Source organism: Bos indicus x Bos taurus, chromosome 11 (genome assembly GCF_003369695.1).
Source record: "Bos indicus x Bos taurus breed Angus x Brahman F1 hybrid chromosome 11, Bos_hybrid_MaternalHap_v2.0, whole genome shotgun sequence".
In the NCBI taxonomy this organism is placed as follows: domain Eukaryota; kingdom Metazoa; phylum Chordata; class Mammalia; order Artiodactyla; family Bovidae; genus Bos; species Bos indicus x Bos taurus.
The window spans coordinates 99630156-99653785 of record NC_040086.1 but is presented as its reverse complement, the minus strand read 5'-3'; the positions used below and the strand labels follow the sequence as shown (position 1 = coordinate 99653785).

The 23630-nt window shown below is 51.8% G+C and overlaps 1 protein-coding gene across 1 annotated transcript in view; it reads right to left on the bottom strand.

Annotated features, from left to right (window-relative positions):
• NCS1 (neuronal calcium sensor 1) overlaps window positions 1-23630 on the bottom strand; it is a 56163-nt gene that overhangs the window by 5426 nt on the left and 27107 nt on the right. The window contains exons 3-7 of the mRNA XM_027556577.1: window positions 14311-14449; window positions 12913-12991; window positions 9426-9514; window positions 8866-8943; window positions 6250-6367 (exon numbers count right to left, since the gene is read on the bottom strand). Of these exons, the coding sequence (XP_027412378.1) occupies window positions 6269-6367; window positions 8866-8943; window positions 9426-9514; window positions 12913-12991; window positions 14311-14449 (484 nt within the window). The 3' untranslated portion in view covers window positions 6250-6268. The remainder of the gene's footprint in view (window positions 1-6249; window positions 6368-8865; window positions 8944-9425; window positions 9515-12912; window positions 12992-14310; window positions 14450-23630) is intronic.

Here is a 23630-nt window from a genome sequence, read left to right as displayed (position 1 = left end):
ATGAATGGATGCGGGTGGCAGTCAGCAAGAGCTGCTGATGTCACCGACATCACGGGTGCCTGCTGGACACACACAACCCCAGACACGAGACGGTCTCACCAAAAGTGGACCAAATCCAGTGGGAAGATCAACTGCCGTTTCCAGGAAGAACAGGAAACAGGAGTCTGTAAGCAGCACGCCAGGGCACCGTTAGCAAACCCCAGACTGCGGGGACCCAACAGAATGCGCTTCTCAACAAACAGTGAGATGGAAAGGGATGGGGGAAAACTTAGAGATGAAAATAAACTTAAGAGGGGGCTTCCCTGGTGGTCCAGTGGTTAAGACTTTGCCTTCCAGTGCAGGGGCTGCAGGTTCCATCCCTGGTCAGGAAGCTAAGATCCCACATGCCTCTCAGCGAAAACAAAAACAAAACCCATGAAACAGAAGCGATATTGTAACAAATTCAGTAAAGAATTTTAAAATGTTCCACATAAAAAAATCTTTAATAAAAAAGATAAATAAAAGAGACCTACCAACCAATTGCCATCTGTGGCTTTTATTCCAATTCTGACTCCAATAATCAAAGTAAGAAAAAAACTGTGAAATAATGGGAAACTGGAATTTAAATGCTGATGGGAGCGTATTAAGGAATTACTTTTTTCTTGGTATTATGGATTTTTTTTAAAGAATAATTACGTTTTAGAAATACATTTTGAAATATTTATGTATTAAATGATATGATGTCTTGAATTTTCTTCAAAACAACCCAGCTTGAGTGGTGTGTGGGGAGGGAATAGATGGTCAAGATTGCTATGAATTGGTGATTCTGAAGCTGGGTCAGCCCTGGGTATTCATTGGAGGGACTGATGCTGAAGCTGAAACGCCAATATTTTGGCCACCTGATGAGAAGAGCTGACTCATTTGAAAAGACCCTGATGCTGGGAAAGAGGAGAAGGGGACAACAGAGGATGAGATGGTTGGATGGCATCACTGACTCAATGGACATGCTTTTGGGTGGACTCCGGGAGTTGGTGATGGACAGGGGGGCCTGGCATGCTGTGGTTCATGGGGTCACAAAGAGTCAGACACGACTGAGCAACTGAACTGACTGATAGGTACATGGAGTTACATATTCTCCACTGTTGCCTGAGAATGTTTCCATAATTAAAATGGTTTTAATTCATCCTCAAATTTCCAACAACCTAAGTCTCCCATACCACAACACTGGTTAAAGTATGGTCCAGCCATAAATGGAATACTATGCAGCTATTAAAAAGGATGATCTCGAGCAAGATTTAGTGATGCAGAAAATATGCATGATCTCAGTTCCTGAATAATTCCATGAATTATATAACAGTAATTTATCTAAGAATTGTGATACATCAGGAATCTCAGAAGGCAAATAAATCACAAAAACGACAGAACACAAGTTGGATGTAATTACAATCAGACAGGATCTGGGAAAGCCTGAGAAGAAATAGGAAGGGCAATTTTCGGGAAGAGCTTTAGAAAAGTGAAACTTGTCACCCTGAAAAGCTTGTCACGGAAATAAAGTTACACCGTCTTGGCCAACGCGGGAGGGTGAGGGTAAGATATATGGCTACGTAAATTGTGTTAAGGAAAGCTAGTGCAGACAAGCTGGATAAAACACGTTACAAACCTCTTGGTGTTGAGTCTCTAAAAGAAAAAATAAGTGTTTCCTACAAGTTGTTCTTTGAAAACACAAAACAAAAAAAAGAGAAAAACAGCCAACAGCATATGGCTATGAACTCATTGTTGTTGAGGAAATATGTATATATATATATATTCATAGAAAACTGTGAGGCAAAAACAAATAAGGTAATTCAAAAATAATCACACGCTTTAAAGAAATGAATTACACTGTACAACTTGTCCTTGGCGGGGAATACATCAAAACCCATGTTTGCGCCACTTTTCCATGGTCTGGAGGAAGTGAAGCAGTTGTTAGGTGGCAGTTGCTAAGAAGGCCTCTGGTGGTAATTCACAAAAAGGGACCGTGGAAATTAGACAACAGATCAGGATGTGCTCCAGGACCCAGAGCTGCATACTGAGCATCTCTAAGATTACAGAAATATCTGTCACAGTTCCTTTACAAATTGGTTTGATTATTATGTTCCTATGTGACCTAGTTACTGAGCATTAAGTTTCTGTAAGTGTTCAATTCTTTCTGAATCATTCTAGACACAAAATGTTCACAGTGGTTATTTCTGGGCTATATGTGTGTATGTTCAGTCACTCAGTCGTGTCCAACTCTTTGCGACCCTTTGGACTGTAGCCCGCCAGGCTCCATTGTCCATGGGATTTTTCAGGCAAGAATACTGGAGTGGGCTTCCATTTCCTCCTCCAGGGGAATCTTCCCGACCCAGGGATCAAACCTGCATGGCCTATGTCTTCTGCATTGCAGGTGGAGCCCCCACTCACTGAGCCATCGGGGTTATATATGAAGGTGTTTTTTTTAATAATAATTTTTAATGGAGGTTTTCTTTTTAAACATATTTTCTAATGTCCCTTCAATGAAAAAGGATTTAGTATGCAAAATAACATTAGAAGTTTCAAAACAGGCCTCCTAAACAAAATATCAGCAAATCAAATCTGATGATACATAAAAGCTTATCATGAGTGGCTTAGCATGCAAAAATCGATTGGTGTTAAGTCAGAAGGGCCATCGTCACAAAATCCACAAGCAATAAAGGATGGAGAGGGCATGGAGAGAAGGGAACCCTCCTACGCTGTCGGTGGGAAAGTAAATTGGTACAGCTGCTCTGGAGGACAGTATGGAGGTTCCTTAAAAAACTAAAAATAGAGCTACCGTATGATCCTACAATCCCACTCCTGGGCATATATCCAGAGAAAAACATGGTTCCAAGGGATACATGCACCCCAGTGTTCACTGCAGCACTGTTGAAAACATCCATCAACAAATGAATGGATAAAGATGTGGTGCATACACACAATGGAACATTACTCAGCCGTTAAAAAGAACGGAATAAGGCCATTTGCCACAACATGGATGAACCCAGAGATTGACTGAGTGAAGAAAGTCAGACAGAGAAAGACAAATATCATGTGGCCTCACTTATATGTAAAACTGGAAAAAAATTATACAACTGAATTTATTTACAAAATAGAAACAGACTCAGAGACTTAGAGAATGAACTTTCGGTTACCCGGGGGTAAGGCTGGAAGGGAGAGACAGTTAGGGAGTTTGGGGTTGACATGCACACGTTTCTATATTTAAAACAGGTAACCAAAAAGACCTACTGTATAGCACAGGGAACTCTGTTCAATATTATATAGCAACCTAAATGGGAAAAGAATTTGAAAAAGAACAGAAAAAAAAAAAAACATAGACTATCTAAAAAACATAGAATATTTAAATAGGCAGGACTCCATGGATGAGCCACACAATATATTCACACACACACACACACACCCATCACCTGGTGCAATTCATCGTCTTAACAACAAAGAAAGACAGAAAAGTCATATACGAATATTGATAAATGCAGAAAATTTTGATAAAATTCAACTCCACTAATGATTAAAAAAAAAAAAAAACTCCTAGAAGAAGAAAACTTCCTAAATCTGATCAAATCTATCTAACAACCTAACTAATAACAAATAACCTAACTAATGGGAAACCACTGAAAGCTTTCCCCCGACAGTTAGACCTTCATCACTCCTGTGTGACGGGAGGGCCCAACCAGCAAGGAAGCAGGAGAAAGGAACAAAGGCAGAGAGATGGGAAAGGAAGAAAGAGAATGGAAACAATCCAGAAGAATCTAAGGCAGAACCTAAGATTTAATAAATGAAGTTAGCAGGACCATGGTTATAGGATCAGTTAAAAAAAAAAATCACCTGAATTTCAATAAACCAGAAACAAATGGAAAATACAATTAAAATTACTACTTAAAACACCGTCAAAAACATCAAATACCTAGGGATAAATCTATTAGAGATGTGAAAGACCTTTTAGCTAAAAAGAGCAAAATGCTACGAAGACAAAAATTCAAAGGATGGCATCACCAACTCAATGGATGTGAGTTTGAATAAACTCTGGAAGTTGGTGATGGACAGGGAGGCCTAGCATGCTGCAGTCCATGGGGCTGCAAAGAGTCGGACACGACTGAGCGACTGAACTGAACTGCACAGAAACAGACAGATATACCATCTTCATGGATTGGAACACCCATCATTATAAAGCTGCCAATTTTCCCCCAAGTTAAACAGTAGATTCAACTCTTGTATGCATGCTAAGTCACTTCAGTCATGTCCAACTCTTTGCAAGCTTATGGATGTAGCCTGCCAGGCTGCTCTGTACATGGGATTCTCCAGGCAAGAATATTGGAGTGGGTTGCCATGGCCTCCTCCAGAGGATCTTCCCGACCCAGGGATTGAACCCAAGTCTCTTACATCCCCTGCATTGGCAGGCAGGTTCTTTACCACTAGCAACACCTGGGAAGCTGAGATTCAACTCAGTCCCAATCAAAATCCAAGTACGTGTGTGTGTGTGTGCACATAGGCATTTATAAGTTGATTCTAAAATGTATATAGAAATACAAATAGCTTAAAGTAGTGAAGGCATTCTTGAGGAAGAAGCAATGGGATCTTGCTTCTCAAGATCGGGTTATAAAAAGACTGTGCTTTCACCTTGGGTTCTCTCCCTCCCAGAAATCTCACCCTCAGGGAAGCCAGTCACCATGCTGTTAGGCAGCCTTGTGCAGAGGGGCACGTGGTGAGGCTGCCAAGCCAAGTGAGTGAGCTTAGAAGTGGGTCAGCCCCAGCCACACCTTCAGATGAGACCACAGCCCTGGCCAACAGGGAGTGATCACTCTGGTTTACCTAACACAGAGGGGTTTCCCAGGACATAGGGCTTTCAGTGCTAAATTCAGGATTCTCTTGGGCCAACTGCGATGGGTTATCACCCTCCTGACAGCTCGGCTGTATCCTCATGACACACTTTGATCCGAAGGCACCAAAAAAAGCTGTATCCAAATTCCTGACATTTATTCTTTCCGGCTGCTGTTTTGCAAGATCTCAGTATGCAGCAACAGACGACTAAGACAGCACTGCAAATAAGGTGATGGAAAAATGGAGGATGCACGCATAAGCTTCCCAGGTAGCTCAGCTGGTAAAGAATCTGCTTGCAATGCAAGAGACGCTGGTTCGATTTCTGGGTCGGGAAGATCCCCTGGAGAAGGGATAAGCTACCCACTCCAGTATTCTTGGGCTTCCCTGCTCAGATGGTAAAGAAGCTGCCTGCGATGCGGGAGACCTGGGTTCAATCCCTGGGTTGGGAAGATCCCCTGGAGAAGGGAACGGCAACCCATTCCAGTACTCTTGCCTGGAGAATTCCATGGACAGGGGAGCCTGGCAGGCCCAGTCCATGGGATCACAAGGAGTCTGACATGACTGAGCGATTTTCACTTTCACTTTCACATATGCCAATGTGCCCAACTTAAGCACTCATCAGAGACATGCAGAGAAAGATTACAACAAGCTATCACTACAGGCTCACCAAAATGGCTGAAATTTAAGAAGACAGAGAAGATCCAAGGCTGGCCAGGAAGTGGAGCACTAGGAGCACCCATACAGCACGAGTGGGAGTAGGGGATGGTACAACCACGTTGGAAAACTGTCTGGTAGTACCAACTAAAGCTAAATATATACACACATTCTATGTTCCAGCAATTCTACTCTTAGGTCTGTACCGACAGAACGCATCATCCAGGAGAGACGTACAAGAGTGCTAACAGCTGGACAAGACGTGGGGGTCAGTTCTCTGCCAGCAACAGAAGCCTCTGCAGGCTATCATCCAGCACTAAGAGAAACAAACCAAAAGCTTATGGGTTAAAAATAATAAGAAACCATGTCTGAGCTACTGATCAAGAGAGTCAGAAGCTGAGGTCTTCAGCCACCCTGACCGAGAAGGGAGGAGAAACTTCTATTCTCCTAGGCCCCTGGCCTTGACTGGGAACTGGGATGCTATTTCAAAGTGTTTTCAACCCAGGGAAATTTCTACTCAAGTCAAGTCTCTGGCTGAATCTAGGTATATAAAAACGACAAAAACAGGGAGCCCTGGCTGATCTGAAGGCCCTGCCTCCTGGGCCTCCCCCTACTAGCTGTGTTTCACCTGGGCAGACCCCAAGGGCCCCTGAGAAACCCAGGCACTTATCTGCCAAACCCAGGTGTGCTCTGGCTGGGTGTGCCCCCTTGCCCCCACCCCACCCCCAGGCCCCCTCCACTCACCCCAGCTCTGGGCCTTGGACTATACCAGCCCATCATAGAGGGACAGCGCCTGCACGATGGATGGGTCCGCCTTGGATCCTTCCTGGAACTCCTGCAGCGTCAGCTTCCCATCGGCGTTCTGCAAGCAGAGAGGTGGGTAGAGGGGAGGGGGTGGCCAGCCTCCTAGGACAGGGGCCTCTGGCCCGGACCCTAAACACGCGCTCCCAAGCCCAGCCCAGGGCTGGTCCCCAGAGTGCTTCCCAAGTTAGGTCAGGAGGGAGGCAATGCCACTCATTAGGTGGGAGGAGCTGGGCACAGACAGACCCGGGCACTTCCTGGCTGCCTCACCTTGGGTGGGCGACCCACCTCTCAGGGCTCCTGTTTTCGCATCTGGGGAGTGGAGAGACCTGCCCTGCTTCTTCGGGGCACTGGGTGAGCCATCCTTGGGCTCAAGCTGTTGTAAAGGGCTTGGCTGACTGGCAGCGCCCCTTAGGGCCATGGTTATCATCCTTGCTGCTGTTTGTCCCCACAAAGGGTGTAAATCCCACAAGGCTGAGGGCCTGATGCGTGTCTCTGGGGTCACCCTTGGAAGGGTGTTTAAGCCGTTCCCTGGGACCCAGAGATCGGCGAGGAGGCTGGGTGGGACCCACGTAAGAGGGCTTTGGTGGATCTCTTGTGGGAGGAAATGACTGGGGCCAGAACTCCTTCCCCTGAAGCATCTTTCAGGGAAACACGTGAGGGCAAAGGAGAAAGGCCTTGGAGGCACCCCCGACCCTGCCACGTCCCACACCCAGAGAGGGGAGGCGTGATGAGGGTTCCACAGACTCAGCAGGCAGAGCTCGAGGGGTGCCCACTGTGGGTCCCACTCATGCTACATGGGTGCTTGATCTAAGAAGAGGGGCTGGTCTTATCACCATCTTACCGGTGAGGATGCTAAAGCTCGTCACTGCCCAGGGCCCCCTGGCTGCTAACTGGGGAAGCCGGGTTTGCACCCAATCTGACCCCAGCGTGTGCTTTGCTTCCCAAAATAAGGGAGGCCTGACTGGGGGCGACGGAGGGGGATTTAACACCTTGCTGTTGAATAGCGCTGAACCTCTCCGCAAGAAACTAGGATTCTCAGCCCACGCTCTGTGGACGCGTCTTTTGATTGTCACCAGGAGCCCAGCGCCGACTGAGCCTCCGTGTCCGAGCCTCTCTGACATGAGCTGATCTCACTTTTTTAATTAAGGAAGTCAGGCCTCAGGCTCAAAGCTTTCAGGACAAGCACCTGCACCCAACCAGGATGTAATCACAAGCCCAAGGTCACTCTCATTCGTACTCTTTTTTGAAGGCAAGCAGTCCTGGGTTTCCGTACCATCCTGCTATCCAATTACTATTTAAAAACAATGCTATTTCCGCTTTTAAAACTTTGGTATAAAGAAGGGTTTCTTATATGATATTGCTTATATGCAGAAGCTTAAAAAACTGATACAGATGAACTTATCTACAAAATAGAAACAGACTCACAGACTTAGAGAACGAATTTATGATTACCAGCAGGGGAAGGGTCGGGCAGCAATAGACTGGGAGTTTGGAATTGACACATATGCACTGCTACACTTAAAATGGATAACCAACGAGGACCTGCTGTATAGCTCAGGGGAGTCTGCTCAGTGTCATGTGGCAGCCTGGATGGGAGGGGAGTTTGGGGGAGAATGGTTACGTGCCGAGTCTCTTTGTTGTCCACCTGAAACCATCACAACATTGTCAATCGGCTATACCCCAATACAAAATAAAAAGTTAAAAAAAGGATAAGAATGAACTTATTTACAAAACAGACTCACAGACTGAGAAATGAATTTATTCCCCCAGTGACCAGCTGGGGGGTAGAGTGAGGGCTAGACTGGGAGTTTGGGATTGCCAAGGACACACTGCTAATATTTAAAATAGATAACCAACAAGGGCCTACTGTAAAAAATAATAATAAAAATAACAAACTCATTTTAAAAAGAAGGGTTTCTTAAACTGGGGTCTGTGGACAGAAATCAGCAGGTCTGTGAACTAAAATGGGAAAAAATGAGGCCGTCCTTTTTGCTAACTTCTAACTGAAATTGAGCCCTTCCTTCCATAATGAATCTAGGTGACGATCCCCCACGGGACCGGAAGTACCTGTGACTTTGTCAACCGTGGGGATCTCGGCATTTTCATGACACATCACAGCTGCTGCAGGACCACCCGTACGTATCGCCCCGATTCGGTATTACCGGATGCTTAAACCCACCTCTATATCTTATTATCCAACGTATTCATAAAGAAGCTCACATCACAAATTCTTTTTTAAAAAAGGTCTTGCCAGCTGTATTCCAAATAGCTCCCTTTGTAACCCTGTGGGTTTTATCTAATGCACTTAAAAATCATTATTCTGAGGAGTCCACAGCCAACTTGTCCAGAATGCCAACATCTCCGGTCCATGGCAAAAAATTTACAAGGTTGAGAATCTTAGTGGATCAAAGAGAAAGAGCTGGACAAATTTATTTAAAACGCTTGATGTTCAAAGGGGATGGCTGCCAGCCAGACCAGTGGACATCACACCAGTCATGACGCCTGCCTGGAGCTGGACCCCTAAGTGGTCAGTGGAGCCTATGCGAGGGGTCTCACCTTGTCCATCATGGCAAAGATCCGGTCCACCCTCTTCTCCGGGGTGTTCTCCTCCTCAGGGAGCTCCACAGTGTTCCCCTGCCAGGGACAGATGAGGTAGGGACTGGCCCCTGCCACACCTGACCTGGGGCCCCTTGTTCAAAAATACGCCCTCTCCCCCACCCCAAGACTTCCCACATGGTCCAGTGGTTAAGACTTCACGCTTCCAGTGCAGAGGGTGAGGGTTCGATCCCTACTCAGGGAACTAAGATCCCACATGACCTGGGGCATAGCCAAAAAAAAAAATATGCCCCCCAGACCAGGGCAGTTCCAGATGAGGCCTGCCTCTCCCTCCCTCCGATTCCCTACAATGCCCCCGCCATCTGTAATTCTGCTCCAGAACATCCCCTCCACCCCAGCCCCCATCTGCACAGAGCAACCCCGGGCAGTGACCCTCATCGGCCATCTCTTACCCCTGGCAGGAGAGCTGCCCCAGGGGGTGCTTCCTCTGGGCCAGGGCCAGTCACTAAATGTCATGTCCCTACGGCCTCCCCCCACCCCATACGACCCAAGCTTCTCACCACCATCTGGTAAATGGCGTCCACAATGTCCAGCATCTCATTCCTGGTGATGTAGCCGTCGTTGTCCAAGTCGTAGAGTTTGAAGGCCCCTGCAATCAGCCAGCCAGGACGGAATCACCCCTGGCCCGGGGCAGGGGAGCCATCCCACCCTGCATCTCAGCATGCAGTCCAGCCAAGAGCCCCATCACTCATCCAGTCAATGAATATCTGTTGTTTATTCGCTCAGACGTCTCTGACTCTGTGCGACCCCACGGACTGTAGCCCACCAGGCTCCTCCGTCCACGCAATTCCCCAGACAAAAATACTGGAGTGGGTTGCCATTTCCTACTCCAGGGGCTCTTCCCCACCCAGGGATCAATCTCACATCTCCTGCATTAGCAGGCAGATGCTTTACTGCTAAGCCACCTGGGAAGCCCATTGAATATTTACATCAACACAGATGGGAGGAGACAGAGAGACACACACACCAAAGGGACACAGGCACCATTTCAACCAGAGTTATTGAAGATATATATATGCAAAGGAGACACCAGGTCTGCAAGAGCCGAGGCCCCAGGAGGATCTCCCAAACCACCGCTCTCCCTCCCCACCCACCAGCCTCTGCCTGCTCTCAGTCACTCCCTCTCCACACTGATGCTGTATCCTGCTAGGGTCACCTTAGAAAATAAAATCATATGCCTGGGAGACAGGGAGGAGCTTCTGCATAAATAAAATCCTCTTTTATTCCTAAAAGAAACCGCTGCATTTTCTTGGTGCCGATGCAAAGCGGTGAAGATGTCTCAGTGAGAAGTGGTGTTTAGTCACTCAGTTGTGTCTGATTCTTTGTGACCTCATGGACTGCAGCATGCCAGGCTTCTCTGTCCTTCCCATCTCCCAGAGCTTGCTCAAACTCATGTCCATTGAGTCGGTGATGCCATCCAACCATCTCATCTTCTGTCATCCGCTTCCCCTCCTGCCCTCAATCTTTCCCAGCATCAGGGTCTTTTCTAATGAGTCAACTCCTCGCATTAGGTGGCTAAAGTATTGGAGCTTCAGGTTCAGCATCAGTCTTTCCAAAGAATATTCAGGACTGATTTCCTTTAGGATGGACCAGGTGGATCTCCTTGCAGTCCCAGGGACTCTCAAGAGTCTTCTCCAACACTACAGTTCAAAAGCATCAATTCTTCAGCGCTCAGCCTTCTTTATGATCTAACTCTCACATCCATACATGACCACTGGAAAAACCATAGCTTTGACTAGACAGACCTTTGTTGGTAAAGTAATGCCTCTACTTTTTAAATACGCTGTCTAAGTTTATTATAGTTTTTCTTCCAAAGAGCAAGCGTCTTTTAGTTTCATGGCTGCAGTCACCATCTGCGGTGATTCTGGAGCCCGAGAAAATAAAGCTTGTCACTGTTTCATTGTTTCCCCATCTATTTGCCATGAAGTGATGGGAGCCGATGCCATGATCTTAGTTTTCCGAATGTTGAGTTTTAAGCCAGCTTTTTCATTTTCCTCTTTCACTTTCATCAAGAGATTCTTTAGTTCCTCTTCATAAGGGTAGTACCATAAGGGTGGTGTCATCTGCATATCTGAGGTTATTGATATTTCTCCCAGCAATCTTGATTCCAGCATGTGCTTCATCCAGCCCAGCATTTCACATGATGTACTCTGCATAAAAGTTAAATAAGCAGGGTGACAATAGACAGCCTTAACACACTCCTTTCCCAATTTGGAACCAGTCTGTTGTTCCATGTCCAGTTCTAACTGTTGCTTCTTGACCTGCATACAGGTTTCTCAGGAGGCAGGCAAGTTGGTCTGGCATTTCCATCTCTTTAAGAATTTCCCACAGTTTGTTGTGATCCACAGAGTCAAAGGCTTTTGTGTAGACAATGAAGCAGAAGTGGATGTTTTCCTGGAATTCTCTTGCTTTTTTCTATGATCCAACGGATATTGGCAATTTGATCTCTGGTTCTTCTGCCTTTTCTAAATCCTGCTTGAACATCTGGAAGTTCTTGGTTCACATACTGTTGAAGCCTAGCTTGGAGAAAGCGTGTGAGATGACTGCAATTGTGCGGTAGTTTGAGCATTCTTTGGCATTGCCTTTCTTTGGGATTGGAATGAACACTGACCTTTTCCAGTCCTGTGGCCACTGCTGAGTCTTCCAAATGTGCTGGCATATTGAGTCCAGCACTTTCACAACATCATCTTTCAGGATTTGAAATAACTCAGCTGGAATTCCATCACCTCCACTAGCTTTGTTCATAGTGATGCTTCCTAAGGCCCACTTGACTTCACATTCCAGGATATCTGGTTCTAGGTAAGTGATCACACCATCGTGGTTATCTGGGTCAAGAAGACCTTTTTTGTACAGTTCTTCTGTGTATTCTTGCCACTTCTTCTTAATATCTTCTGCTTCTGTTAGGTCCAAACCATTTCTGTCCTTTATTGTGCCCATCTTCGCATGAAATGTTCCCTTGGTATCTCTAATTTTCTTGAAAATCTCTCTCGTCTTCTCTCTCGTCTTTTCTGTTCTATTGTTTTCCTCTTTCTTTGCATCGATCACTGAGGAAGGCTTTCTTATCTCTCCTTGCTATTCTTGGGAACTCTGCATTCAGGGAGGAGTGAGTTCTAGCCCATGGCCTTTATCTTCTCTCCAGAGTCCCTCACTCTCTGCTCTGAATCCTTCTCTTGACCCTCTTCAGGGCCTCGCACATGCTGTTGCCCTGCCACGAGCGCTCTTCCCTCCAATCTCTCCCAGCTCAGCTCCCAGCACACAGCAGGGTCAGTTCCTATCCAGTCAGCTCACATCTCGCGCTTCCTGTCTCGGCTGCAGTTTTCTGGGACCTTATGGATAACGCCCCCATGCTAGACTGACAGCCACTAAGGCTGTCAGGCACCTGCCTGTCTATCTGATGCTCCAGTGGGTCCCGGTCTCTGTCCAGTACTGACACGTGGCCATGTTTGGTCAGTATCTGTTGGCTGAACCAGTACATAAGTGAATGAATTAGATATGTCATCAAAACAGCCTCCAAAGCAGTGGGTCCAGCCCTGGAAGTGGAGCTCTTAGCTCCTCGCTGTCTTGCCTGAGGTCCCATGTCTGTGTGTGTTAGCCGCTCAGTCATGTCCGTCTCTTTGTGACCCCATGGACTATAGCCTGCCAGGCTCCTCTGTCCATGGAATTCTCCAGGCAAGAACACTAGAGTGGGTTGCCATTTCGTCCTCCAGGGGGCCTTCCCAACCCAGGGATCAAACCCAGGTCAGATTGCAGGCAGATTCCTTTACCACTGAACCTTGCATGTCAGCACCTGCTCAAATGTCCCTCTGCTCCTGCCCCATCTGTCCACCCACCTAAAGAAGCCACGTTCCTCCTGCCTGGGCACCCCTGGGAAACCGCCTCTGACCTGGAAGGACAGGACATCTGTGCCACTGTCAGCCCCGGGCAGATGGCCTGGGCCCGGGTGTTTGGCCTCCCTCCAGCCTGGGACCTCCAGAGAGCGAGACTTACACCGCAGCTTCTCATCCAGGGTTCCCCTCGAGGTCACCGACAGCGCCTGGATGAACTCGGAGAACTCGATCCGCCCATCCTGCAGGAGAGAGAGGGGCGGGCGTGGCCTCAGTTAGTGGTGGTCAGGCCCCTCCTCCGACGGGTGGTGATGGACGGACGGCAGCAGGTACCAGACGCCCAAGTGCAGAGCATGGGAGGGAAGGGATGAGGTTCGGAGAAGATGGGGAGGGGGAGGGGAGGACTAGAAATGGGACAGGCCAGTAGGAGGGACAGTGCCAGGGCAAGCCAGGGGGAGAGCCTGACCCCACAGCTGGTGGAAGGAACAGCCAGTGGCTCCATCAGCACAGCACATGGACCGCCAGGACCCCCTTCTCCTCAGCCTAGAACCACAGGCTCAGAGGCTTGAGAAGAAGGCGGGGCTCCGGACTGTCCGATCCTATTTGGTTTGCAGCTGAGGACACTGAGACCCCGGAGAGGCCACCGGAGCTCTTCCCAGGGCCAGGCAGCCTGCGGAGAAAGCCAGGGCAGGAAAGAGCAGAAACAAGCCTGAGTGCCCGACAGCATGGAGCGTGGAAATAAGTGATGGGACATCCACCGCGAACACGGGGGAAGCCAGGACACATGCCGGCGTGGGACGGAGTCCAGAGGGCTGCAGACGCCCCGGCGGTGGGTACATGCCGACTGCCGGGCGGCCATCGCCTGGGGCGCAGGGGTGGACACCTACAACACGGATAAGCCTTGAAAACGTCACGCTCAGTGAAAGAAGCCAGGCACAAAGGATCTCATGGTATATGATTGTCAGTTTCCTCATCTGCTAAATGGGGGTAATTAAAAGGCATCCTTTACTGGTAGTCGATTGTAAGGTCTCAGTAAAAACAATGCACGTAAAGGGCTTAGTACGTAGTAAAGGTTCAGTAAATGCCTGTTATGATTACAACTCCTATTATCATCCCTGGAGGCACTTGCCTTTCGTCCTTGTAAGAAAAGGGTCACAGCAGATGTATATGCGAGCATGTGTGTATACACACGTCTGTGTGGACGGTATGTGCGTGCGTACGTGGATCTCTGTGGGTGCCTTGTGCACACTGGAGCTCATGCAACGTATGCACGTGCATCATCTGTGTGCAATACGAGTGCACGTGTTAGTGTGTATATGCGTGCGTGTGCGCGCGTTTGTGTATAGGCGTGTGTGGGCTGCATGCATGCAAGTGCATTTGTGTGTATGTGTATGTGTTTCTTCTCCAAAGGGAACATCAGCGGGTAAGCGTGGATGTGGAGACGCCTCAGGAAGGAGGGGACTCTGGGCTGGTTGTGGAGGGTGGAGGGGACTCCAGGCTGGTTTTGAGGGGGTGGGAGGGGACTCCGGGCTGGTGCAGGACCCGTCAATCACCAGCTCACCTTGTTCTCATCAAAGACATTGAAAACAAATGTGGCGAACTTGGTGGGGTCCCCAAATGGGAAGAACTGCTTGTAGATCTTCTGGAAGCCTGCCGCATCCAGCTGCCCGCTGGGGCAGTCCTTGATGAAGCCCTTGTACCTGGAGGTAGAGACCAGGCGAGAGACGGTGAAGGAGACTCCAGCACCACCACCTGCTGGGAGCTCCTGCCCAGCGCCCTGGAAGCCGGAGGCCCTGTCCTGGGAAACTGTCACATGGGGTCGTGAGCACAGACCTGGGCATCACAGGCCTGGGCTCATCCCACCCCTGCTTCTCATTAGCTGTGTGACTGGCAAAAGGTGGCCACATCTCTCTGAGCCTCATCTCTCCCAGTGGGTGAGAGTCACGTGGCCACCTAACACCAAACTCACACAAACAACCTCCTCGAAGCCTCACTCTTGCGCAAGGCACTCCCGCCTCCCCCACTTTCTCCACTGAGCCCCTCCTAGAGCCGGGAAGGCTGGCAGCGCTGGTGGGCAGAGCCACCATCTGGGGCCTAGCAGCTGGCTCCTCCCACATGCCTGCACCCCCTCCGGTGTGCACACACCCGCTCCCCTGCCTCTGTTCCCAGGAAACTGGGTAAACAACGCAGGAGGAGCCCAGCAATCTCCCAGGGCACCTCAGGGGGTTCCAACTGGATCTGTCCCCCTGCATTCCCAGGGCCCAGCACGGGACCCTCCAGACAGCCGGCCAGCTGATGGCAACGTGGCTTCGCAGCCCGCATCCTGGCTCTGCCATTTGCGGGCTGTGCATCCTCGGGCAAGCAGCTTCACTTCTCTGAACCTAACTTGCTCCTCTACGAACAGGCACAGGTGTCACATCCGCCATGCAGGGACTGTGCGAGATGCTGACATAGCATCCTTGGCAAAAAATAATCGATGGCAGGATCTTTAGTATCATGACCTCAGTGCTCTTTTAAATCAGTTCACCAGCTGGCTCCTGCATGGAGCTTGGCAACTCCAGCCAGGACATACCTTCCTCTGAGAAGGATTCCCAGCACAAATGAGGGTAGAGAGACGGATCAGCTTTTATCGGCTACCAGCTGTTACCTCCGCTCAGCCACTGTCTGCTGGGAGCTTTGCAAACCTGATTCTCTTGGGATACCCAAACAGGCCCACGAGCAAGGTGTCATGAATTTGGCCCTCCCACCATTTCTTTTTTATGGTGTGGCATGTGGGATTTCAGTTCCCCGACCAGGGATTGAATCCCAGCCCTTGGCGGTGAAAGTGCAGAGTCCTAACCCCTGGACTGCCAAGGAATTCGCAAGGCCAGTTTAAAAATGAGGAAACTGAGGCTCCATCATGGAGAGATTTGCACGCAGCCTAGACTGGAGCTGAGGCAGGGTATGAAGTATCCACTGAGAGGGTCAGCTGCTCAGAGACACCAGCCCTGAAGATGTCCCCAGCTGCCCCACCCTTCTCCAGTCTTCTGGGGCCACTCTCCGATCAGGCCCTGGGAAAGTTACTGGAGACGTGTGACTGGGGGCCAACCAGGAGCCTGTGGGGAAGCCACAGTGCCCCCAGCCTTGGAGAACAATCTGAGGGGCTTGGGCTGGGGGAAGGGACGTGCAAGGCATAGGAAGGAGGGGGGCCTTGGCAATCGTGAAAGTGTTAGTCGTTCAGGTGTGTCTGACTCTTTGCGACCCCATGGAGTGTAGCCTGCCAGGCTCCTCTGTCCATGGGGTTCTCCAGGCAAGAGTACTGGAGTGGGTTGCCATTCCCTTCTTCAGGGGATCTTCCCCATCCAGTGACTGAACCTGGGTCTCCTGCACTGCAGGCGGATTCCTTACCATCTGAGCCACCAGGGAAGCCTGGGACCTAAGTGATTGAGGTCAGATATCAGAAAGAAAGCAAGACTCTTGCTAACATGTCAGTGTTCCTTCATGGGTGAAGGAGAGGCCGGGAGGAAGCCAGGAGATGGAGCAGGGCTCGGAATCCAGCTGGTGTGAGTTCTCATCATTGGCAGTGCCCATCACAAGCAAAGGGTCATAAAGGAGGCTGGGCCTCCATGTGCCCTCCCACCCACCCCCTGGGGCACCTCGAGGGGCCAGAGGCCCAGGGAGGCGGTCCAGGCTCAGTTGCCCTGTCTCATTACCTTTGACAACAGCCCCATGCTGGGCACTGGGCTAAGCCTTCGTGGACATTTCCTCCTGCAATCGCCACTCAGCACTGCTCAGTGGGTTCAGTGACCCCACTTCACAGATGAAGGCACTGAGGCCAGGGCCCCTCCCACAGCAGGGACCAGGAAAGGGCTGGTCCTCCCCACAAAGCATCCTTCCCAGGTGTGTGTTCCAGGCACAAATCTCCACGCCTGGGCCAGGATGAAGAGCCAGGGAGGAGCATTTCGGAGCTGAGACCTGGTCTGTGACCCTCAGCTCTGGGTCAGGATGGGTCCCTGGGCACGAGGAGGGGGCAGGCCTGGCGCCAGGACGTGATGACCCACATCGGGGCACAGCAGGCCCTGGAGACCCAGATGGGGGCCACACTTCCCCTCGTGTCCCCCAGCGCTTCCCATTCCCCCCCAGGGGGCTGTGTGTTACTTGAGTGATTCTAAACGATTATTAAAAACAATAGAGGGAGACCTGAAGGTGCCCAAAGCCTTCTCCTGGCCGGGTCCCTGTGGCTGCCTGGCCCCTGGGAGAGGAAGGCGGGGCGGTGGGCAGGGAGCTGGCAGTGCTATGTTTGCCTGCAGGGGGCGCTGGCAGCGGGGGCCCTGCAGCTTTCCTGAGGGTGCAGGGAGGCTGGCCTCAGTAGGGAACCTTGGGCTTGGGGGCGGGTGTCTAGTTTCCCTGGCAGAGACTGTCCCTGTCCCTGTGGGGCCCAGCCTCCTTGGTGCCATCAGCAGCAGCCCCACCCCAACCTGATGGCCCAGCCTCTCCTGCCCACTGTCCCCCCAAGGCCCATATTCCACACCCTGCGGCACTTTCCAGAGTTGTCCATGCCAGCCACCCCCCCGGTCTTCAGACCTGCAGGTTCCTGGGCCTGCAAAACACCTCCTTCTCCTCCTCTTCACCTGGCTAACGCACTCATCCACCAGGTCCCAGCTTCCCTCCAGGAAGTCTGCCCAGGCCCCCCCAGGGGCTGCATTGCTCATCTGCTCCCCCAGCCCTGGAAAGACCCCAGAGCAGCAGGACCGACACCGTACCACGCATACCTTCAGGCTGTGTCCCCCATCCGACTGCGAACCTGACGCCACAGTGCCCCCGTGCCTGGCCCAGGGCCTGCACGTAACGGGGGCTCAGTAAATGTCCACTGAGCTCAATGAATGAATGAATGAATAAACACAAATAAAATAACTAAAAAGAGCCGAAGTGTCGCGGGCATTCTTCCTGAGCCCCGGAGACCCTCGTCGGAATCTGAGTACTCCAGGCAGATGGTTAGAGAACTACAGGTACACTCCCACCCCGCCATGGATCGATGTGAAACTGGGGGCCCAGAGAGGGAGAGAGACGGGCCCAAGGTCACACAGCAGACACTGGGCTCCGTCCCGGGACTCCTGCTTCCCAGGCTTGCTCTTCATCCGCCTCTCCTGCGAGCCAAGCTGCATGAAAGGCAAGTGCTTGCTCTCCAAATACTGTAACCCCATCATCAGAAGATGGGGGCACCCCATCTCACTGAAGCAGAGAGGAGTCTGGGCCCAGACGCTCCAGTGGCCCCCAGGGCCCTGAATTTGCTCTTCAAGCCCTCACGGCTCTGAGACCAGGACTTCCTGCCAAGGTCCGGTTCTGAGGTGCAGCTCAGCACCCCTGGCTGGCAGAGCCGGGACACACACCACAGGCACACACCCCCTCCCCACCGCGGGCACGCAAGGGAGCCACTGCTTAATAACTGAGTTCCTGCCCAGGAATTCCATCCCAGGATAACAAGAGACATACGTGACTGCACCCCCATCCTCAGCCCTGGCTCAGGTTCCAACAGGCCCAGGGCCTCCTCCCTCTCCCCCCACCACCCCTCTCTCTCTGCTCAGACACACAGCTGCCTGGAAACCTGCTCCGGAGCCTGCCCTGTGCTCCAGTCCTGGCTCATCGTGTCTCACTGTAAGAGGGGCCCGAGGAAAGCCCTTTCCCGCAATCTCCCACAGTTTCTCTGCTGGTAAAATAAATGGCTTAGACTAGATCAGGGTTTTCCACCAACACTATTGACATCTGGAGTCAGATGATTCTCGGTCGTGGGGGCCTGTCCAATGAGATAGAATATTTGACGGCCTCCCTGGCCTCCCCCTGATAGATGCCAGAAGCATCCCCACCCCAAGTTATGACAACCCAAGGTGTCTCCAGACAATGCCAACATCCCCCCTGGGGCAGAGCCACTCCAGGGGAGGACCAGAGGACTAGAAGGTCTCCGGGGAGCCCCACAGAGCAGAGAGAGGATCTTCCCCAGTGTCTGCTTTCCAGTGGTCCAGGATTCCTAACAACAGGGACCTGGGCTTCCCTGGCGGCTCAGTAGTAAAAGAATCCGCCTGCAATGCAGGAACCACAGGAGATGCAGATTTGATTCCTGGAAGATTTCCCGGAGGAGGGCATGACAACCCACTCCAGTATTCTTGTGTGGGGAGTCCCATGGACAGAGGAGCCTGGCAGGTTACAGTCCATAGGGCGGCAAAGAGCTGGACATGACTGGAGTGACTTAGCACACATGCACAGACATGGGGCTATGTGATTTCCAGGCACCATTTCACCAAATCGTCCCAACAAACCCAGGAAGTGGGGACTATTACACCCATTGTATAGATGGGGAAACTGAGGCTGGGAGCGGTTACATTTCCTCTTGGCTCAGGGCCGCCACATGGCATTTCTTCAGCCCAGCAGACTCCTTCCCTCCTCCCTCCCTCTTTTGTTCTTAGCTTCAGTGCATCTCCCCTAGAGAAGCCCTCTCTGCCCACCCCAGACAGAGCCAGGCTCCAGCACACACACTCACAGCACCCTGTCCCCGGCCTGGGCCTCGCAGTGGTGCCCGGAGCCTCTGTGATGACAGGCCAGTGAGTGCATCACAGAGTCTATTGAGGCAGGAACCCCACATCTTCTAGTTCACCCTGAATCTGCAGGGTGTTCTGACACACAGCAAAAAAATAAATATAGCGTTGTCATGTCCGACTCTCACGATCCCACAAACTGCAGGCCGTTAGCGTCCATGGGATTCTGCAGGCAAGAATACTGGAGTGGGTTGCCGTTTCTTCTCCAGGGGATCTTTCCAACCCAGGAACTGAACCCAGGTCTTCTGTATTGCAGGCAGATGCTTTACCGACTCAGCTACACAGGAAGCCCAAGACACACAGCAGGGGCTCGGTAAACGCCTAGCGAGTCGCACAGTGGGCAAACGGGGGGACCGAAGTGGAGCCCCACCACCACCTGTGTGCGGCCAGTCACCAGCCGTGGCCCCAAACCTCCACGGCCTGTTTTCCTGGGCGCCTTCTGCCTGGTTCCAGCCCAGTGGCGGAAGCGACAGAAGCCCTGGCGTTGATGCTGGTGAAGGTCAGGCCGGGGGAGGGGAGAGGCACGAAGCGTCCTCACACAACCTTGTCTCAGAGCAGGGGTCTTAGCTCCCTTTAGGAATCGGAGGAGAAGCCATGGAGCCGAATCCGGGACACAGCCCTGACCCGGAGCTCCGCACACGCGACTTCCAGCCACCAGAGCACAGGTGTCTGACGAGGCTGACTGTGCCTGAGAGTCAGCTCTCCACGACAGGGTGGAGACGAGCGAAGAAAAGCCTAGATTCGACAACTGCCTTCTGACGCCTCTTTAAGAGGGAAAGGGAAGGAAGAGAAATCTGTCATTTCATAAAAACACTGCAGGCTGAATACCACTTACAAAACACTCCTTCCTGTGCGCCTCCCACCATGGCACCAGCCTGTGTCTGCCCCCCACTGCGCCAGCCTGGGCCCCCGGGAGACTCCAGCGCCTCGTCTCCCCCAGCCCCTACTGCCTCTGGTGCTGGGAAGGTGCCTGGCACAGAGTAGGTGCTCAGTAAAGATTTACTGAATGAATGGACCAACAAATGAATGAATGAATGAGGGAGTGAAGGAAAGGGGGAGTGGGTGAATGAATGAAGGAACAAGGAAGTAAGTGAATGAAAGTGAGCCAATGAATGAGAGTAGGGCATGGATGAGTGAATGAGAGAGTGGGCAAATGAACGAAGGTATAAGGGAGTGAATGAGAGTGAATTAATGAATGAACGAGTGGGTGAAGGAATGAGGGAGGGAGGGAGTGAATGAATGAGGGATGGTGAATGAATGAGTGAATGAGGGTGTGAATTAATGAATGAATGAGCGATGAGGGAATGAATGAACACCGGCCAGGACCCGCGGGTCTGATTCCAACTCAGCTTCCCATTCTCTGCAGGCCCCGCGGCCCCAAGGCCACCAGGGTCTCATTCCCCAAGGCCCGGCCTTCCAGGCCTTCCTGGGATCCACTGCTCTCAGATCCCACAGAGCCTTGTTCTCTAGGACCCAGCTTGAAGCGAGTCCTGCCATACTCATCCACCTCCCTGCCAAGGGTTAAGTGTGGCGGACGCTGCCTTCTGCAGTGTGAAAAGCGGGAAATAAATAGGTGGAGGAAGAAGAAAGCATAACCCCCAGCTGCAATCAGCCAAACACAGCTGGGGCTGCCTACCGCAGCATCCCTGGCAAACGGTTCCCCATTATCTTTTCAAACACCTCCTTTCCCATGGCATTCCCCTCCCAGCTCCCTGGAGACCAGCCTTCAGACATCCGGAGGAGGGGCTCAAAGACTTCCCTGTGGCTGGGGCCTCTTCCCTGCACCTCTCCCCTCCCCCTCCTAAGTCCTCCCACCCTCCCACCCTCCGCAGCCCTCAGCTTTGTAAGATTTGCCAAAGCCAGAGCGGGCAGGGCTGAGCCCCTGTACCCCTGGCCACGTAGGCCAGCAATCTGGACCCAGACTCCACACACACACCCACACACAGAGCTGGGTGACCCAGGCAAGTGTCTCAGAGCCTCAGTTTCTTCATCTGTAAAATGGGCTGCTCCTAACCTGACCTCACGGGATTGTTCTAAGCACCTGGCCCACAGGAGGCGCCCACAGATGTTAAGGAGAGGCAGCCTCCTGACCCAGGGCTGTGACTGCGGACAAGGATCCAGGATTGACAGCTGGCCCTTTCGAGCCGGCTGCAGAATTCTTCCTGCCTCGCCCACTGTCTCTGTCACAATGCCATCGGGCTATTTGGTTATCATAAACATAATAAAAAGCGTTACGGAAAACTTATAAAATAGAAAATGTGAGAGAAAGAAAATACCCATAATCCGTGAGGCCACCACCCCCAACACACCCACTACCAGCCTCTGGCCAGTTTCCTCCCCATCTGCTGTTCCCTCCGCACATTCTTCATCACAAAACTGTGTTGGGGGCACTATTTATGCCCTGTTGCTCCCATTCGGGATCATGTTCCCTTCACTCTCCAGGTGACCACGATGTCACAATCGATTGTAAGGCCTGGGGCCTGCTATGGCAGGGGTCCCCAACCTCTAGGCTGCAGATCGGTACCTCTGGTCTGGTCAGCGGCAGCATCAGATTAGAAATACAGCGCATGATAAATGGAATGTGCTTGAATCATCCCCAAACCATCCCCCTGCTTCCTGGTCCATGGGAAAACTGTCTCCCGTGAAATGGGTCCCTGGGGCCAAAAAGGTTGGGGACCACTGTCTGCGGTTTCCTATTCAGCCCCCATCGAGGTCTTCAATCTTCCATTGTGATGAATGGAGCTCAGGGCAGGAAATGAGATGGTCACGATGGTCAAGGGGATGGCTGTGGACCCAGACCTCACACCAGCCCCACCTCCCTGAGCCCCCAGCCTCCCTCTCTGAGAATACAGAGCTGGGGGCAGCCGAAGGGGCGACCAGCATGAAGCCATGTGGGTGGCGAGAGCCCACATGGCCCAGCCCAGCCTCGCATCACTGTGGCCTGGTTTGTGCTCCTGACCACCTGGGACCTAGGCCTGCCCGGGGGGACCTGGCACCTGCCCAGCTCTGCTTCTGCTCACTGCGTGGCCCAGGACCAGTCACAGAGTCACAGAAGACCCTGGGCCTGGCTCCTCTTCTGTGGAGCAGCTAGTGAAAGTCAGCCCCAGACAAGACCACCCTGGGACGGGCTGGAGAGACAGGGAGGGTGGTCAGTGTGACCTCTCCCACAAGGTGACGCTGCAGCAAAGATGCCAAGATCTGGGGCTGAGGGAACAGCAGGAATGGAGGCCCTGAGGCAGGAAGGAGCCTGGTATGGCTGGTGCCTGGTAAACCAGCAGATGGGGCCGGAGACTTCGGGGAGCCTTGAGGGCCAGGCAAGGGGTTGGGCCTTTATGTTAAGTGCAGTAAGAAGCCATGAGGGGCTTTTTAATATATATATATTCATTTGTTTGTTTGGCTGCCCCGGGTCTTAGTCGAGGCATGCAGGATCTTTGCTCTTCATTGTCGCATGTGGGATCTAGTTCTTTGACCAAGGATGGAACCCCCTGCCTTGGGAGCTCGGAGTCTCAGCCACTGGACCACCGGGGAAGTCCCCACAAAGGGGCTTTAAGCAAAAGAAAAACACAGCAGGAAGGCGGGGTGAGGCGATCCAGGAGGGTGAGCCTGGAGGATAACGACCTAGAAGCAGGAGTATTTCTGGAACGCCCACCTGGGGGAGTGGCGAAGTGGAAAATGAGGTCAGAGGTGGGTCAGGCCCACCTGTCAGGGCGGAGGACATGGGGAAGGAAGGAAGAGGCGGCATTGCTCCCGCCCACCCTCCATCCCTGCAGTCAGTTCACCGCCCAGGGGCTGCCCACCTGGCCGGGGTCTCTGGCAAGGGGTCAGCTGAGCTGGGCAGGGCAGCCACAGCTCTCCCCCTCTGCCGCCTGGACTCAGGGTCAGGGAGGTGTAGGCAGGGCTCCCCCAGGAGTCTCGGGGCCTGCGGCCTTCCCAGGTGTGGCCTCCGCGGCCTGCTGTGATGGAGTGCACGTCTGAACAGTGGACGGAAGACCACCGTCAACGGCTGTCAGCCCTTGGGCCCTGTGCTGTGACCTTTACAGGGACTACCACTGCAATCCCTCATTATTCCTACACAGAGAAATAGGCTCAGAGGCCAAAGAGATGGGAAGAGGCAAGGTTGGGACTCTAGAGTCCATTTCTAAGCCACCAAACTTTCTAGAAGGTCTCCAAGCTCCCCTCCTTGCTCACCTATCCACCCCCAACTCAGGTTCACCTAACAGTGAGCCTCCCCTGGGGGCTTCAGATTCACCATTCTCCCCTCCTCGCCCTGGGGCAGGCATCGCTAATCCATCACAGACCTCACTGATGCCTC